The following is a 19,144-nucleotide window of genomic DNA, read 5'->3' on the forward strand; positions in this document are numbered from 1 at the left end:
TGTACATAACAATACAAACCTAACTATGATAATAATGTTTTGTATTCACCTTCTGGTTGTTGATGTACATAACAATACAAATCTAACTATGATAATAATGTTTTGTATTCACCTTCTGGTTGTTGATGTACATAACAATACAAACCTAACTATGATAATAATGTTTTGTATTCACCTTCTGGTTGTTGATGTACATAACAATACAAACCTAACTATGATAATAATGTTTTGTATTCACTTTCTGGTTGTTGATGTACATAACAATACAAACCTAACTATGATAATAATGTTTTGTATTCACCTTCTGGTTGTTGATGTACATAACAATACAAACCTAACTATGATAATAATGTTTTGTATTCACCTTCTGGTTGTTGATGTACATAACAATACAAATCTAACTATGATAATAATGTTTTGTATTCACCTTCTGGTTGTTGATGTACATAACAATACAAACCTAACTATGATAATAATGTTTTGTATTCACCTTCTGGTTGTTGATGTACATAACAATACAAATCTAACTATGATAATAATGTTTTGTATTCACCTTCTAGTATTCACCTTCTGGTTGTTGATGTACATAACAATACAAATCTAACTATGATAATAATGTTTTGTATTCACCTTCTGGTTGTTGATGTACATAACAATACAAACCTAACTATGATAATAATGTTTTGTATTCACCTTCTGGTTGTTGATGTACATAACAATACAAACCTAACTATGATAATAATGTTTTGTATTCACTTTCTGGTTGTTGATGTACATAACAATACAAACCTAACTATGATAATAATGTTTTGTATTCACCTTCTAGTTGTTGATGTACATAACAATACAAATCTAACTATGATAATAATGTTTTGTATTCACCTTCTGGTTGTTGATGTACATAACAATACAAACCTAACTATGATAATAATGTTTTGTATTCACCTTCTGGTTGTTGATGTACATAACAATACAAATCTAACTATGATAATAATGTTTTGTATTCACCTTCTAGTTGTTGATGTACATAACAATACAAACCTAACTATGATAATAATGTTTTGTATTCACTTTCTAGTTGTTGATGTACATAACAATACAAACCTAACTATGATAATAATGTTTTGTATTCACTTTCTGGTTATTGATGTACATAACAATACAAACCTAACTATGATAATAATGTTTTGTATTCACTTGCTAGTTGTTGATGTACATAACAATACAAATCTAACTATGATAATAATGTTTTGTATTCACCTTCTAGTTGTTGATGTGCATAACAATACAAATCTAACTATGATAATAATGTTTTGTATTCACCTTCTGGTTATTGATGTACATAACAATACAAACCTAACTATGATAATAATGTTTTGTATTCACCTTCTGGTTGTTGACGTACATAACAATACAAATCTAACTATGATAATAATGTTTTGTATTCACCTTCTAGTTGTTGATGTGCATAACAATACAAATCTAACTATGATAATAATGTTTTGTATTCACCTTCTGGTTGTTGATGTACATAACAATACAAACCTTAACTATGATAATAATGTTTTGCATTCACTTTCTAGTTGTTGATGAACATAACAATACAAACCTGACTATGATAATAATGTTTTGTATTCACTTGCTGCTTATTGATGTACATAACAATACAAACCTAACTATGATAATAATGTTTTGTATTCACTTTCTAGTTGTTGATGTACATAACAATACAAATCTAACTATGATAATAATGTTTTGTATTCACCTTCTGGTTATTGATGTACATAACAATACAAACCTAACTATGATAATAATGTTTTGTATTCACCTTCTGGTTGTTGATGTACATAACAATACAAATCTAACTATGATAATAATGTTTTGTATTCACCTTCTAGTTGTTGATGTACATAACAATACAAATCTAACTATGATAATAATGTTTTGTATTCACCTTCTGGTTTTTGATGTACATAACAATACAAACCTAACTATGATAATAATGTTTTGTATTCACCTTCTGGTTGTTGATGTACATAACAATACAAATCTAACTATGATAATAATGTTTTGTATTCACCTTCTGGTTGTTGATGTACATAACAATACAAATCTAACTATGATAATAATGTTTTGTATTCACCTTCTTGTTGTTGATGTACATAACAATACAAATCTAACTATGATAATAATGTTTTGTATTCACCTTCTGGTTGTTGATGTACATAACAATACAAACCTAACTATGATAATAATGTTTTGTATTCACTTTCTGGTTGTTGATGTACATAACAATACAAACCTAACTATGATAATAATGTTTTGTATTCACCTTCTGGTTGTTGATGTACATAACAATACAAATCTAACTATGATAATAATGTTTTGTATTCACCTTCTGGTTGTTGATGTACATAACAATACAAACCTAACTATGATAATAATGTTTTGTATTCACCTTCTGGTTGTTGACGTACATAACAATACAAATCTAACTATGATAATAATGTTTTGTATTCACCTTCTGGTTGTTGATGTACATAACAATACAAATCTAACTATGATAATAATGTTTTGTATTCACCTTCTGGTTGTTGATGTACATAACAATACAAACCTAACTATGATAATAATGTTTTGTATTCACCTTCTAGTTGTTGATGTACATAACAATACAAATCTAACTATGATAATAATGTTTTGTATTCACCTTCTGGTTGTTGATGTACATAACAATACAAACCTAACTATGATAATAATGTTTTGTATTCACTTGCTGGTTGTTGATGTACATAACAATACAAACCTAACTATGATAATAATGTTTTGTATTCACCTTCTAGTTGTTGATGTACATAACAATACAAACCTAACTATGATAATAATGTTTTGTATTCATTTTCTGGTTGTTGATGTACATAACAATACAAACCTAACTATGATAATAATGTTTTGTATTCACCTTCTGGTTGTTGATGTACATAACAATACAAATCTAACTATGATAATAATGTTTTGTATTCACTTTCTGGTTGTTGATGTACATAACAATACAAACCTAACTATGATAATAATGTTTTGTATTCACTTTCTGGTTGTTGATGTACATAACAATACAAACCTAACTATGATAATAATGTTTTGTATTCACTTTTTGGTTGTTGATGTACATAACAATACAAACCTAACTATGATAATAATGTTTTGTATTCACTTTCTGGTTGTTGATGTACATAACAATACAAATCTAACTATGATAATAATGTTTTGCATTTTTTTCTGGTTGTTTGACGTACATAACAATACAAATCTAACTATGATAATAATGTTTTGTATTCCCTTTCTGTTTGTTGATGTACATAACAATACAAACCTAACTATGATAATGTTTGGTGTTCACTTTCTGGTTGTTGACGTACATAACAATACAAACGTAACTATGATAATAATGTTTTGTATTCACTTTTTGGTTGTTGATGTACGTAACAATACAAACCTAACTATGATAATGTTTTGTATTCACTTTTTGGTTGTTGATGTACATAACAATACAAATCTAACTATGATAATAATGTTTTGTATTTTTTTCTGGTTGTTGATGTACATAACAATAAAAATCTATCTATAATAATGTTTTGTATTCACCTTCGTGTTGTTGATGTACATAGCAATACAAATCTAAATATGATAGTAATGTTTTACGAAATAAATGTGAAATATTCTCTGCAGTATTTTAAGCTATTTTTTTTTCTTTTACAAAAATAACATAATGTTTTTGTTGATGTTTTAGCACAGAGATAAAGAGAGAGCGGCGTTCTAACCGGCTGCGTTTTTTCTGGAAATCGAACCCAAAATTTTGGTGTTATAAAGACCTTAACCTCACCAACAACTTTTTTGTTTGTTAATTTTCAATGATAATGATAAATAAGCCATTGTGTAGAATATTTAGATTACCTTATACAAGTATGAGTTTCTGTTCGCTTGTTTTCTGTGATTCCTACTCAATTTTTTTTTTTTTACTTTCAAAAGTAGCTACGTATATAATATTATGGTGAATTTGCCTTATTGTCAATGTGGTGAATTTTTATGAATGCGATATCATATTTTCATTGTGTCATTGATATATGAATGTACTAAAAACCGAATGCAATATTATAGTTATAACGTAAGACAAAAAAAAAATACACTTTTAGAAATTCAACCACGTAGAGTAAAAAAATAATACAATGAGATACATTGGCTGACTTGCCTTTAATATAATTTTACACAATCAGTATTACAATGTAAGCCTTATTCTCTTTACGTAGTCTACTTTATGGAAGGCAGAACAATCGTATTTTATGGACTACGGCTCTTATTTTTTTAAGTGCATGCATGTTTTGTGTGTGTATGTGAGGTTAAATATATAATATACTAGAAGATGTATAATAATAAAATATAAGAAAATAGGCCTATCTATTATACAGATAATAAACAAAGAAAAATAGAATTTCTACCTTATGGAAGTTTGTTTGTTTGTTTTATAATTTTGCGCAAAGCAACTGCTGTCTCTTAGTCCATATTACAGATGACAATTTTATCCTTAGGCTAGGCCTACTATTTGCATTTTCACACACGACTTTTTATTTCTCCATGCATTTCTTTTGTTTGTGTGAAGTTAAATACATGACGTATCAGTAGAAGTATAGTTAATGACCTATAAACAAATATACCTGCCATGCTGTATTCTAAATTAAATGTTAGCTCTAATTTACCAAAGAATGAAAATATGAGTAGATTTTTGTTAACGATAAAAGCACTGGTTTCTCTAGCAGACGAAACGTTGTCATTTTGCGCACTTCCACATAAAAGTTGTGTTACCTACATAAGGAACGCCACAAACAAACAAGCAAGCAAGTACACAAACAGAGGTTTCAAGTTTTGTATTTATATAGATTGATAAAGTTTAGTTTATCCATAAATTTACATCTTTTATAACATATCCATATAATGAACTTTAGTCACGATTTTACACCATTTATAATACATTGATGTAGTATAATTCATCTGAGTTCACATATTTTACAAAACATTGATATAGGACAATTTATCCATGAGTTTACACCATTTACAATGCTCTGATGTAATATAGTTTTCCATCATTGTACACGATTTACAATACATTGAAGTAATTTATTTATACTCTTAAATAACACTGAAACAACGTGACATGAATAATTTAATAATTTTAAATAGCAGCAACATAAAAGTTTTGTGTTTAGTGAAAGAAACTTAATCACTTTAATTATAATATGATTTCTTTTTTAACAACCCGACATATGATTGCAAATTGGTGACAAGAATTACTGATAGTTAAGGAGAAGTTACCAGGAGCGTGAACATTTTTTGTTTCAGGTTCATCAAAAGAATAAAGAAAAGCACATTACAGCAAGAAACGACAGATGTCGATAGTTTCTTTATTGGAAGTTTTTATTGTTTGTTGTTGTTAGGTCCTGAAGACAAACTCTTACATTTAAAGGGACAGATGTTGTTCATGGAAGAATGGAAATACATGGTTTATCTGGCTTCTCCTGTGTAAGTTAACTTGTACAGTTGAGGAAATAATATATATGTACAAAACATCTATCTGATAAACCCAAAAACATTGTATAATCAGAAATTATGTCATGCTACATGGAACAATAGAATCATTTTTCTTACGATCCTACCATTACAAACATATTATCACATATAAATATGAAATACAGAAATACGATCAACTATCATACCTTACTAATCCTACCAACATTAGTAATCTATCTATCTTTTCATAAGTTTATTTATAGTCACATGTCTCTCGTATCTTACAGAGATAAGTCCATTACTAATCATTTGTCTCTCGAGTCTTACTTACATAAGTGATTTTATTCCTAGTCATGTGTGTTTCTCTTCTATTGCACAAATTAGTTTATACCTGTTAATCTGCCTCTCCGTGTGTTAAATAAATTAGTTTATTTCTAATCATCAATCTCCCATGTCTCACTCAAGTCAGTTTATTTCTAATCATCAATCTCCGGTGTCTCACTCAAGTCAGTTTATTTCTAATCATCAATCTCCGGTGTCTCACTCAAGTCAGTTTATTTCTAGTCATCAATCTCCTGTATCTTACTCAAGTCAGTTTATTTCTAGTCATCAATCACCTGTGTCTTACACAAGTCAGTTAATTTCTAGTTTTCTGTCTTCCGTGCTTAACAAAAAATAGTTTTCTTGTCGTCATCCGTGTCTTTCTTTTCTTACACAAATTAATTTATTACTAGCCATCTCTCTCCCGAGTATTACATCTCTGAATTTATTGCTCGTCATATATGTCTCTGTTATCATACACAAATTATTTTATTACTAGCCATCTCTCTCCCGAGTATTACATCTCTGAATTTATTGCTCGTCATATATGTCTCTGTTATCATACACAAGTTAATTTATTACTAGCCACCTCTCTCCCGAGTATTACACCTCTGAATTTATTGCTCGTCATATATGTCTCTGTTATCATACACAAGTTAATTTATTACTAGCCATCTGTCTCCCGAGTATTACACCTCTGAATTTATTGCTCGTCATATATGTCTCTGTTATCATACACAAATTAATTTATTACTAGCCATCTCTCTCCCGAGTATTACACCTCTGAATTTATTGCTCATCATATATGTCTCTGTTATCATACACAAATTAATTTATTACTAGCCATCTCTCTCCCGAGTATTACACATTTGAATTTATTGCTCGTCATATATGTCTCTGTTATCATACACAAGTTAATTTATTACTAGCCATCTGTCTCCCGAGTATTACACCTCTGAATTTATTGCTCGTCATATATGTCTCTGTTATCATACACAAATTAATTTATTACTAGCCATCTCTCTCCCGAGTATTACACCTCTGAATTTATTGCTCGTCATATATGTCTCTGTTATCATACACAAATTAATTTATTACTAGCCATCTCTCTCCCGAGTATTACACCTCTGAATTTATTGCTCATCATATATGTCTCTGTTATCATACACAAATTAATTTATTACTAGCCATCTGTCTCCCGAGTGTTACACCTCTGAATTTATTGCTCGTCATATATGTCTCTGTTATCATACACAAGTTAATTTATTACTAGCCACCTCTCTCCCGAGTATTACACCTCTGAATTTATTGCTCGTCATATATGTCTCTGTTATCATACACAAGTTAATTTATTACTAGCCATCTGTCTCCCGAGTATTACACCTCTGAATTTATTGCTCGTCATATATGTCTCTGTTATCATACACAAATTAATTTATTACTAGCCATCTCTCTCCCGAGTATTACACCTCTGAATTTATTGCTCATCATATATGTCTCTGTTATCATACACAAATTAATTTATTACTAGCCATCTCTCTCCCGAGTATTACACCTTTGAATTTATTGCTCGTCATATATGTCTCTGTTATCATACACAAATTAATTTATTACTAGCCATCTGTCTCCCGAGTATTACATCTCTGAATTTATTGCTCGTCATATATGTCTCTGTTATCATACACAAGTTAATTTATTACTAGCCATCTGTCTCCCGAGTATTACACCTCTGAATTTATTGCTCGTCATATATGTCTCTGTTATCATACACAAATTAATTTATTACTAGCCACCTCTCTCCCGAATGTTACACCTCTGAATTTATTGCTCGTCATATATGTCTCTGTTATCATACACAAATTAATTTATTACTAGCCATCTCTCTCCCGAGTATTACACCTTTGAATTTATTGCTCGTCATATATGTCTCTGTTATCATACACAAATTAATTTATTACAAGCCACCTCTCTCCTGAATGTTACACCTCTGAAGCTATTGCTTGTCATGTGTGTTACTATTATCATACACAAATTAGTTTATATCTAGCCATCTGTCTCCCGAGTGTTACACCTCTGAATGTATTGCTTGTCATATATGTCTCTGTTATCATACACAAATTAATTTATTACAAGCCACCTCTCTCCTGAATGTTACACCTCTGAAGCTATTGCTTGTCATGTGTGTTACTATTATCATACACAAATTAGTTTATATCTAGCCATCTGTCTCCCGAGTGTTACACCTCTGAATGTATTGCTTGTCATATATGTCTCTGTTATCATACACAAATTAATTTATTACTAGCCATCTCTCTCCCGAGTATTACACCTCTGAATTTATTGCTCGTCATATATGTCTCTGTTATCATATACAAGTTAATTTATTACTAGCCACCTCTCTCCCGAATGTTACACCTCTGAATTTATTGCTCGTCATATATGTCTCTGTTATCATACACAAATTAATTTATTACTAGCCACCTCTCTCCCGAATGTTACACCTCTGAATTTATTGCTCGTCATATATGTCTCTGTTATCATACACAAATTAATTTATTACAAGCCACCTCTCTCCTGAATGTTACACCTCTGAAGCTATTGCTTGTCATGTGTGTTACTATTATCATACACAAATTAATTTATTACTAGCCACCTCTCTCCCGAGTGTTACACCTCTGAATGTATTGCTTGTCATATACTTCTGTCTTATGATACACAAATTAGTGTATCATATTTCTCCTCATTATTTCTCCTCATCTCTCTAACACAAGTCAGATGACTTAAAGTCATCTTTCTTCCGTCTAACACAATTTATTGTAATTCTAGTAATTTTATTATAGAAATTAGTTTATTTCTACGTATTTCCTCTTTACTTACACAAGTCAGTTTCTTTCTTTGTTTTCTCGTTTCTAACACAGTTTTCCTGATCATCCGTCTCCAGTCTGTTTGGCATATCAGTTTATTTCTAGTAATCTGTCTCCTACGCTATATCTTCCATAAATTAGTTGATTTCAATTTATCTGTCTCTCGTCTCACACAAGTTAATATATTTCTGTCATTTGTCTCTTTTGTTTTACATAAGTTTCATTATTTCTACTTATCTGTTTCCAATACTTTACACAAATTATATTATTTCAGTTATCTGTCTCAAATTACTTTATTACTAGTCATCTTTCTCTCTTTTTTTTTTTTAAATTAGCTACTTGCTAGTGATTTGTCTTTCGTCGCACACAAGTGAAATATATTTCTAGCTATTTATCGCCCGTGTCTCACACAAATTAGTTTATATCCTGTCGTCTGTCACTGTCTTGTTTAATACAAATCACATTCTTTCTAGTCATCTGTCTCTCTCATGTGTTAACGAAATTGATTTATTTCTAGTTAAATATCTTCTTCCCTTACACAAGTCATTTTATTTCTAGTCATCTGTTTCCCGTGTCTTACACAAGTGACCTCATTTCTAACCACATGTATCCCGTGTCTTACACAACTCAGTTTATTTTTAATTATCTGTCTCCCGTATTGTACAAAAGACACTTGATTTCTATTTATCCATCTCCCGTGACTCACACAAGTCAGTTTATTTTTAATTATCTGTCTCCCGTATTGTACAAAAGACACTTTATTTCTATTTATCCATCTCCCGTGACTCACACAAGTCAGTTTATTTCTAATTATTTATATCTTCTGTCTTACGCAAATTAGATTTCTGATAGTCATCTGTCTCATGTGTAGGGAAGTCTCGTCACTTATACAAGTCAGTTTATTTATAGTAATCTGTTTCTATACCCTTACACAAATTAGTTTAATACTATTTACCTCTCTCCCGTGTCTTACACAATTTTTTTTAATTTTAGCCATTTGTTTCTGGTGTTATTCAAGACAATTTATTTAGTCATCTCTCTCTCGCGTCTTACACTAATTAGTTTTTTTTGTCATCTCTGTTCTTATTGTCTTACATAAATTAATCTATTTCTAGTCTCTCTTACAAAAGTCATTTTATTTCTAGTCATCTGTCTCTCTTCTTACACAAGTCATTTTATTTCTAGTCATCTGTCTCTTTTCTTATAGAAGTCATTTTATTTCTAGTCATCTGTCTCTCTTCTTATACAAGTCATTTTATTTCTAGTCATCTGTCTCTCTTCTTACACAAGTCATTTTATTTCTAGTCATCTGTCTCTCTTCTTATAGAAGTCATTTTATTTCTAGTCATCTGTCTCTCTTCTTATACAAGTCATTTTATTTCTAGTCATCTGTCTCTCTTCTTACACAAGTCATTTTATTTCTGGTCATCTGTCGTATCATTCTTGTTTCTTACAGAAATCAATTTATTCTCGTCATCTATTTCCCGTATCTTACAAAATTGGTTTACTTCTAGTCACCTGTTTCTCGTCTTGCACAAGTCAGAATATCTTTTGTGTGACTTGTCTACTGTATCTTACACAAATTGGTTTATTTCTAGTCACCTGTCTCTCGTCTTGCACAAGTAAGATTATCTCTTGTGTGACTTGTCTACTGTATCTTGCACAAATTGGTTTATTTTTATTCACCTGTCTCCAGTCTTACACAAGTCAGATTATCTCTTGTGTGACTTGACTACCGTATCTTGCACAAATTGGTTTATTTCTAGTCACTTGTCTCTCTTCTTACACAAGTCAGATTATCTCTTGTGTGACTTGTCTACTGTATCTTACACAAATTGGTTTATTTCTAGTCACCTGTCTCTCGTCTTGCACAAGTCAGATTATTTCTTGTGTGACTTGTCTAATGTATCTTGCACAAATTGGTTTATTTTTATTCACCTGTCTCCAGTCTTACACAAGTCAGATTATCTCTTGTGTGACTTGACTACCGTATCTTGCACAAATTGGTTTATTTCTAGTTACTTGTCTCTCTTCTTACACAAGTCATTTTATTTGTAGTCATCTGTCTCTGTTCTTACGCAAGTCATTTTATTTCTAGTCATCCGTCTCTCTTCTTACACAAGTCATTTTATTTCTAGTCATCTGTCTCTCTTCTTACACAAGTCATTTTATTTCTACTCATCTGTCGTATCATTTTTGTATCTTACAGAAATCAATTTATTCTCGTCATCTGTTTCCCGTATCTTACACAAATTGGTTTATTTCTCTAGTGACCTGTCTCTCGTCTTGCATAAGTCAGATTATCTCTTGTGTGACTTGTCTACTTATCTTGCGCAAATTGGTTTATTTATAGTCACCTGTTTCTCGTCTTGCACAAGTCAGAATATCTTTTGTGTGACTTGTCTACTGTATCTTACACAAATTGGTTTATTTCTAGTCACCTGTCTCTCGTCTTGCACAAGTCAGTTTATTTCTAGTCATATCTCTCTTCTGTCTTACACAAATTAATTTCCTGATAGTGACATGTCTCTTGTCTTATGGAAGTCACTCTACTTTGTTTCATGTGTCTCCCATGTCTTACACAACTCAGTATATTTTTCCAAGTCATCTGTCTTGTTTTTCTCTTACACAAGCTAATCTATTTATGTTTACCTATCTTCCCTATCTTACATAAGTCAGTTTATTTCTAGTCTTCCGTCTTTTTTGTCTTACAAAAATTATTTTATTTCTTGCATCTATCTGTCGTGTTATTCAAGACTGTTTATTTCTAATTATCTCTCTCCCATGTCTTGCACTAATTAGTTTATTTCTAGTTATCTCTCTCCCATGTCTAGCACTAATTAGTTTATTTCTAGTTATATCTCTCCCATGTCTTGCACTAATTAGTTTATTTCTAGTCATTTCTCTTTCTTCTTACACAACTCTGTTTATTTTTAGTTATCTCTCTCCCATGTCTTGCACTAATTAGTTTATTTCTAGTTATATCTCTCCCGTGTCTTGCACTAATTAGTTTATTTCTAGTCATTTCTCTTTCTTCTTACACAACTCTGTTTATTTCTAGTTATCTCTCTCCCATGTCTTGCACTAATTAGTTTATTTCTAGTTATATCTCTCCCATGTCTTGCACTAATTAGTTTATTTTTAGTCATTTCTCTTTCTTCTTACACAACTCTGTTTATTTCTAGTTATCTCTCTCCCATGTCTTGTACTAATTAGTTTATTTCTAGTCATTTCTCTTTCTTCTTACACAACTCTGTTTATTTCTAGTTATCTCTCTCCCATGTCTTGCACTAATTAGTTTATTTCTAGTTATATCTCTCCCATGTCTTGCACTAATTAGTTTATTTCTAGTCATTTCTCTTTCTTCTTACACAACTCTGTTTATTTCTAGTTATCTCTCTCCCATGTCTTGCACTAATTAGTTTATTTCTAGTTATATCTCTCCCATGTCTTGCACTAATTAGTTTATTTCTAGTCATTTCTCTTTCTTCTTACACAACTCTGTTTATTTCTAGTTATATCTCTCCCATCTCTTGCACTAATTAGTTTATTTCTAGTTATATCTCTCCCATGTCTTGCACTAATTAGTTTATTTCTAGTCATTTCTCTTTCTTCTTACACAACTCTGTTTATTTCTAGTTATCTCTCTCCCATGTCTTGCACTAATTAGTTTATTTCTAGTCATTTCTCTTTCTTCTTACACAACTCTGTTTATTTCTAGTTATATCTCTCCCATGTCTTGCACTAATTAGTTTATTTCTAGTTATATCTCTCCCATGTCTTGCACTAATTAGTTTATTTCTAGTCATTTCTCTTTCTTCTTACACAACTCTGTTTATTTCTAGTTATCTCTCTCCCATGTCTTGCACTAATTAGTTTATTTCTAGTTATATCTCTTCCATGTCTTGCACTAATTATTTTATTTCTAGTCATTCCTCTTTCTTCTTACACAACTCTGTTTATTTCTAGTTATCTCTCTCCCGTGTCTTGCACTAATTAGTTTATTTCTAGTTATATCTCTCCCATGTCTTGCAATAATTAGTTTATTTCTAGTTATATCTCTCCCATGTCTTGCACTAATTAGTTTATTTCTAGTCATTTCTCTTTCTTCTTACACAACTCTGTTTATTTCTAGTTATCTCTCTCCCATGTCTTGCACTAATTAGTTTATTTCTAGTTATATCTCTCCCATGTCTTGCACTAATTAGTTTATTTCTAGTCATTTCTCTTTCTTCTTACACAACTCTGTTTATTTCTAGTTATATCTCTCCCATGTCTTGCACTAATTAGTTTATTTCTAGTTATATCTCTCCCATGTCTTGCACTAATTAGTTTATTTTTAGTCATTTCTCTTTCTTCTTACACAACTCTGTTTATTTCTAGTTATCTCTCTCCCATGTCTTGCACTAATTAGTTTATTTCTAGTTATATCTCTCCCATGTCTTGCACTAATTAGTTTATTTCTAGTCATTTCTCTTTCTTCTTACACAACTCTGTTTATTTCTAGTTATCTCTCTCCCATGTCTTGTACTAATTAGTTTATTTCTAGTCATTTCTCTTTCTTCTTACACAACTCTGTTTATTTCTAGTTATCTCTCTCCCATGTCTTGCACTAATTAGTTTATTTCTAGTCATTTCTCTTTCTTCTTACACAACTCTGTTTATTTCTAGTTATATCTCTCTCCCATATCTCTCCCATGTCTTGCACTAATTAGTTTATTTCTAGTTATATCTCTCCCATGTCTTGCACTAATTAGTTTATTTCTAGTCATTTCTCTTTCTTCTTACACAACTCTGTTTATTTCTAGTTATCTCTCTCCCATGTCTTGCACTAATTAGTTTATTTCTAGTTATATCTCTCCCATGTCTTGCACTAATTAGTTTATTTCTAGTCATTTCTCTTTCTTCTTACACAACTCTGTTTATTTCTAGTTATATCTCTCCCATGTCTTGCACTAATTAGTTTATTTCTAGTTATATCTTTCCCATGTCTTGCACTAATTAGTTTATTTCTAGTTATATCTCTCCCATGTCTTGCACTAATTAGTTTATTTTTAGTCATTTCTCTTTCTTCTTACACAACTCTGTTTATTTCTAGTTATCTCTCTCCCATGTCTTGCACTAATTAGTTTATTTCTAGTTATATCTCTCCCATGTCTTGCACTAATTAGTTTATTTCTAGTCATTTCTCTTTCTTCTTACACAACTCTGTTTATTTCTAGTTATCTCTCTCCCATGTCTTGTACTAATTAGTTTATTTCTAGTCATTTCTCTTTCTTCTTACACAACTCTGTTTATTTCTAGTTATATCTCTTCCATGTCTTGCACTAATTATTTTATTTCAGTTCATATTCTCCCATGTCTTTCACTAATTTTTACACAACTCTGTTTATTTCTAGTTTATTTTATATCTCTCCCATGTCTTGCACTAATTAGTTTATTTCTAGTTATATCTCTCCCATGTCTTGCACTAATTAGTTTATTTCTAGTCATTTCTCTTTCTTCTTACACAAGCTAGTTTATTTCGAGTCGTGTCTTTCTCTTGTTTTCCCCAAATCCGTTTATTGCTAGTCGTATTTCTCACGTTTGTCAAATAAGTCAGTTTATTTGCGATAAAGTACGAATTTTACACAAAATAATTTACAAGGTAGTATTATAATGTTAATAAATATAAATATATTTTAAATAACCTTTAGTGTGCATTGTAGATAGTGTAACTGATTGTTAATTTTTCATTTGTAAAAAATTGCTTCATGTAGAATTTTTCCCTCATTTATAAACGTTGTTTTTCTTTGGTTATTATCTCTGGTTATATGTTTTTATTTAAATGTTTTATGCACTGTAGTATAGCTTCTAGTTTCTGTAGTGATAATCTCTATCTATTAACTGATATCTATCATTGTCTTTCCTTGTTTCTCAGAATGCGAGACTTGGAAGGAATAGTGAATACTGGCCTTTACATCAATGACCTTAGCATGCATGACTTTAGTAGGGACATGGTGCTTGCCGGACAACAACAGTCAGCTGAACTTAAGCTGGCCTTAGACCAAGTAAGAGATTATGGATTACGAGGTGTCGTGATTAAAACAACTTGTCACTATATGCAAGCAGGACGGTGCGAAATAAGTTAAAATACATTCAAATTCATTATTTAAAGGCTTCCTCGCCACTTGTGGCTGGACGATAAGTTTGACAGCTTATAACGCTAAAAACCGGGTTTCAAAAGCTATATTTTGCACAAAACATATAATTCATTGAATTTCTAGTGGTTCACAGCAAACAAATCTGTTTAATTAAAAGTTTTTTTTTATTTCTTTGGCAACGTCACGTTTCAAAAGATTAAGGGCGATCATAATATTATATATGAATTACGTAATTAACATGTCACTTACTGGATGTTTCCTATTTAGTTCACAAATATGAAATATTTGTTATTTGTATGTGAGTAAGTGTCTGTGTAAATAAAACTACGAACCAATAGTGAGAACAGAATCTAACAAACAACAATGGTCAGATAATATCTTACTCTACGAAGGTAAATAAACAAAACATTTGAAGATTGACGAAGTAAAAATATATGGCAGAGCATATTTCTTTGTTCTTAAAAGAAGCACCAAAGATATTATTATAGGTCATCTTTTTCACCTTAACAGCAACAGTAAAGACAACGTAATATCTTATCTTCTTTCTTTTATCAGGAATTACAGAAAAGCAAACAGCTGGAGGATTCTATGAAGAAGCTGGACTCGGAAATGAAGCGAACAGACGAGTTGCTGTACCAGATGATTCCCAAACAAGTAGCAGATAGACTAAGGAAAGGAGAGCCTGCGGTTGACACGTGTCAGGTTATACATATATACTGAACTAATGCAATAATAAAGATAGGTATTAAAGACAAGTTATGAAAAGAGAAACAACAAATACTCGATTTTAGCCTTAAATAGAATGATGTTCAAATACATTAATCATGAAGATTCTGCGGTATTGTAACAATTTGACAAAATATATCTTTCAGCGTGAGCCGTATTAAACCTCTAATAACCTAGAACTATCTTAACTTTGGCTTTGGTACGATTAAATCTGTTTTTTTTTTCTTATTTTTTGTTCAAGCAGGATTTCGAGTGTGTGACCATCTTATTCAGTGATGTAATCACTTTTACACAAATTTGTAGCCGAATCACTCCGATGGAGGTCGTGTCGATGTTAAACACCATGTACAGTATGTTCGACCACTTGACTGAAACACACAAAGTTTATAAGGTTTGAAGTTTTAACATGATTTTGTATTATCTTAACCTCAAAATTACTATATGTACTTCTACTTTATATACACGTACTATATATACTTCTACCTTACATATACGTACTATATGTACTTCTACTTTATATACACGTACCATATATACTTCTACATTATGTATGTGTATTATATGTATTTCTACTTTATATACACGAACCATATCTACTTCTACCTTACATATACGTACTATATGTACTTCTACTTTATATACACGTACCATATATACTTCTACATTATGTAATTATTACAATATTTTCTACTTTATATACACGAACCATATCTACCCGCTGATTTCCATAATAGTCGTTTTATATGTAGACGGCGTCACTTTGTATTTTGCAGTACGGTCGATCTATATATGGGTATCTACATTATGTATGTGGATTATATGTATTTGAACTTTCGTTATATATGAGACCTATCAAAAAACAACTTACCAACTCAATTATGTAAACGATATCAATTGTATGTAGTACTAAGAACTGGACGTAAGATATATGTATTACAGGTGTCATTCAGTGACGAGACTCTCTTTACATATATATGAAGTCTTTATTTTATATATCCCCAGGTACATGAAACTTCGAGAATTTTTATGTATCAGTTGTAAACATCCCTGAAGAAGGTGTTCTGGGGTTTTTTTATATATGGCGTTAGGCTTATATATCGTATATATATGTGACCCATATTTACGTTTTTACTAGATATAAATGAACTATATGTGGATCTGGCATTTTTCAGCATATATGTACATCTACTCGTGATATATATGTACAACGCGAATAAAGGTTTTGTATATATGTACTTAAATCCTATTGAAAATCTTTATATATGTAAAGAAAGATTCTGGGAAAAAAAAACTGTACTACGAATGTAAGCTAATTGAAACCATATGTATGGTACCGTGATCCATAATTAAGATTAGTCATCTCGTGGACTGTATGCACTATAAATGATCTTCTGAAAAATATTGGTATGTATTAATTTGTGAATAATTTTGTATTCTCAGATATAAAATATATATAAAAATATCGTATATATTCTATCTTGTTTCAATATTTGTCACAAAGGTGTATATACTATATGTACTTCTACTTCTTCTATATGTATGTACTGTATGTACCAAGTATATATATATGCTACCAGATGTACGTCTACTTTATATATGTAGATGTATGTAGTTATATGCATATCCATGTACTGTATGTACTTCAAGTATATATATATGTACTATATTTATTTCTACTTGATATATATGTACTGTATGTAGTTCTAGTTTATATATATGAACTTCTGCTACATATATATGCACTATAGGCACTTCTTATTTTATATATATATGCACTAGATGTACTTCTTTTGTGTATGTACTACATTATAATGCACAAAATGTATATAATATGTACTACATGTTTTTATATATATATCTATGTGTACTGTTGTATTTTGACTTTCTATATATGTATTACATTACTTCTATTTTTATATATATGTGCTATATGTACTTTTATTTTATGTATTTGTATTGTTATTTTATATACTTCTGCTTTATATATGTACTATATGCACATCGACTTTGTATGTATGTGGTACTCTATGTATATGCACTACGTTTACTAGATCTATATTTACTATATGTATACTTGTACTTGTACATCACTTGATATATATGTACTTCTAGTTTATATATATGCACTCTACTATTCATATATTTAATATAGGTAGAATATGTACACCTATATATCTGTACTCTGTGTAAGTACTTCTACGTTATATATATATACTATATGTACTTCTTGTTTTCATATACACAGTTTTACAACGTGTATAAGAAGTTCTTTAATTGTAGACATATTCGTATGATTGTTTAGTTTATATATGAGAAGAAAACTTGTTCCTCCTGCAGTCATATGTACCTATATATATATGCTATATAACTTTATACTTGATATATATTTACTATTTGTGCTTCTGTTTCGAACATGAGTCATACGCTGGTCAATATATGCACCTGTGTTATATATATATGGGATAAGGTACGTGTATGATAGAAATGTACAATATGTACTTGATGGAATATAAAGAAGTGTTACTTTATTTTGATATATGAAGTTTATTTTATGTGATGTGCTATATGAACATGTGTTTGTACATACGTTATATATGTAATAAAGACATCGACTTTATAGTATGTGGGTATAAGGTATATGGATACTCTATAATGTATTATGTTTACTTGATGGAAGAAATGACTTCTAGTTTATATATATGAACTATTCATTTATTTACATAGGTGTGATCTGTCTGTGAACTTCTACGTGTCATACGTATATGTACTTCTTCAATACACAGTTTTAACGTGTAAGAAGTTCTTTTTTTATAGGATTCGTAGGGATAAGTGTTAAGAGATAGAAAAGTGGTTTGATGCAGTTAAAAGAAGGTATCTAACTTTATATGAAGTTTATTTTGTGTGATGTTTCGAACATGAGTCATACGCTGGTCAATAAAGACTGTGTTATAGGCCGTGGGGATAAGGTAAGTGGATAGAAAAGTGGCTTGATGGAAGAAAAGAATGTTCTCATATATGAAGTTTATTTTGTGTGATGTTTCGAACACGTGTCATACGCTGGTCAATAGAGACTGTGCTATAGGCCGGGGATAAAGTAAGTGGATAGAAAAGTAGCTTGATGGAAGAAAAGAAGGTTCTCATATATGAAGTTTATTCAAACTGGATTAATGACACAACCAGAGTGTTCTGAAGATCATTACTCTTTTTGATTTACATTAATGACCCAGATGAAAGAATGGTTAATAAATTTCTTACATTTGTTGATGATATTAAGGTATTGGGTGCTGCTGGGTGTGAGGAGGATACCTCCGATTTATCGAAGGATTTAGATCACTTAGTGAGTTGAGTCAATAAACGGCAGATGGGTTTTAATTATAATAAATGCAAGTTAATGTATGTGGGTTATCATAACCTGAATTATAAGTATAATTTGGATGGGAATAACTTTAATTGTGTCATGAAAGACAGAAATTTTGATGTAACGATTGATCAGTTTCTTACAAACAGTGAGGTAATATTAGTAGCAGG

General features: G+C 30.5%; 1 protein-coding gene across 1 annotated transcript in view; it reads left to right on the forward strand.

Annotated features, from left to right (window-relative positions):
- LOC143222832 (soluble guanylate cyclase 88E-like) overlaps window positions 1–16,013 on the forward strand; it is a 112,230-nt gene extending 96,217 nt beyond the window's left edge. The window contains exons 2-5 of the mRNA XM_076449946.1: window positions 5,490–5,574; window positions 14,668–14,797; window positions 15,446–15,592; window positions 15,861–16,013. Coding sequence (XP_076306061.1) covers window positions 5,490–5,574; window positions 14,668–14,797; window positions 15,446–15,592; window positions 15,861–16,013 — 515 coding nt within the window. The remainder of the gene's footprint in view (window positions 1–5,489; window positions 5,575–14,667; window positions 14,798–15,445; window positions 15,593–15,860) is intronic.
- Window positions 16,014–19,144: the final 3,131 nt, after the last annotated feature.

This window comes from Tachypleus tridentatus, chromosome 1 (assembly GCF_004210375.1).
Source record: "Tachypleus tridentatus isolate NWPU-2018 chromosome 1, ASM421037v1, whole genome shotgun sequence".
NCBI lineage: Eukaryota > Metazoa > Arthropoda > Merostomata > Xiphosura > Limulidae > Tachypleus > Tachypleus tridentatus.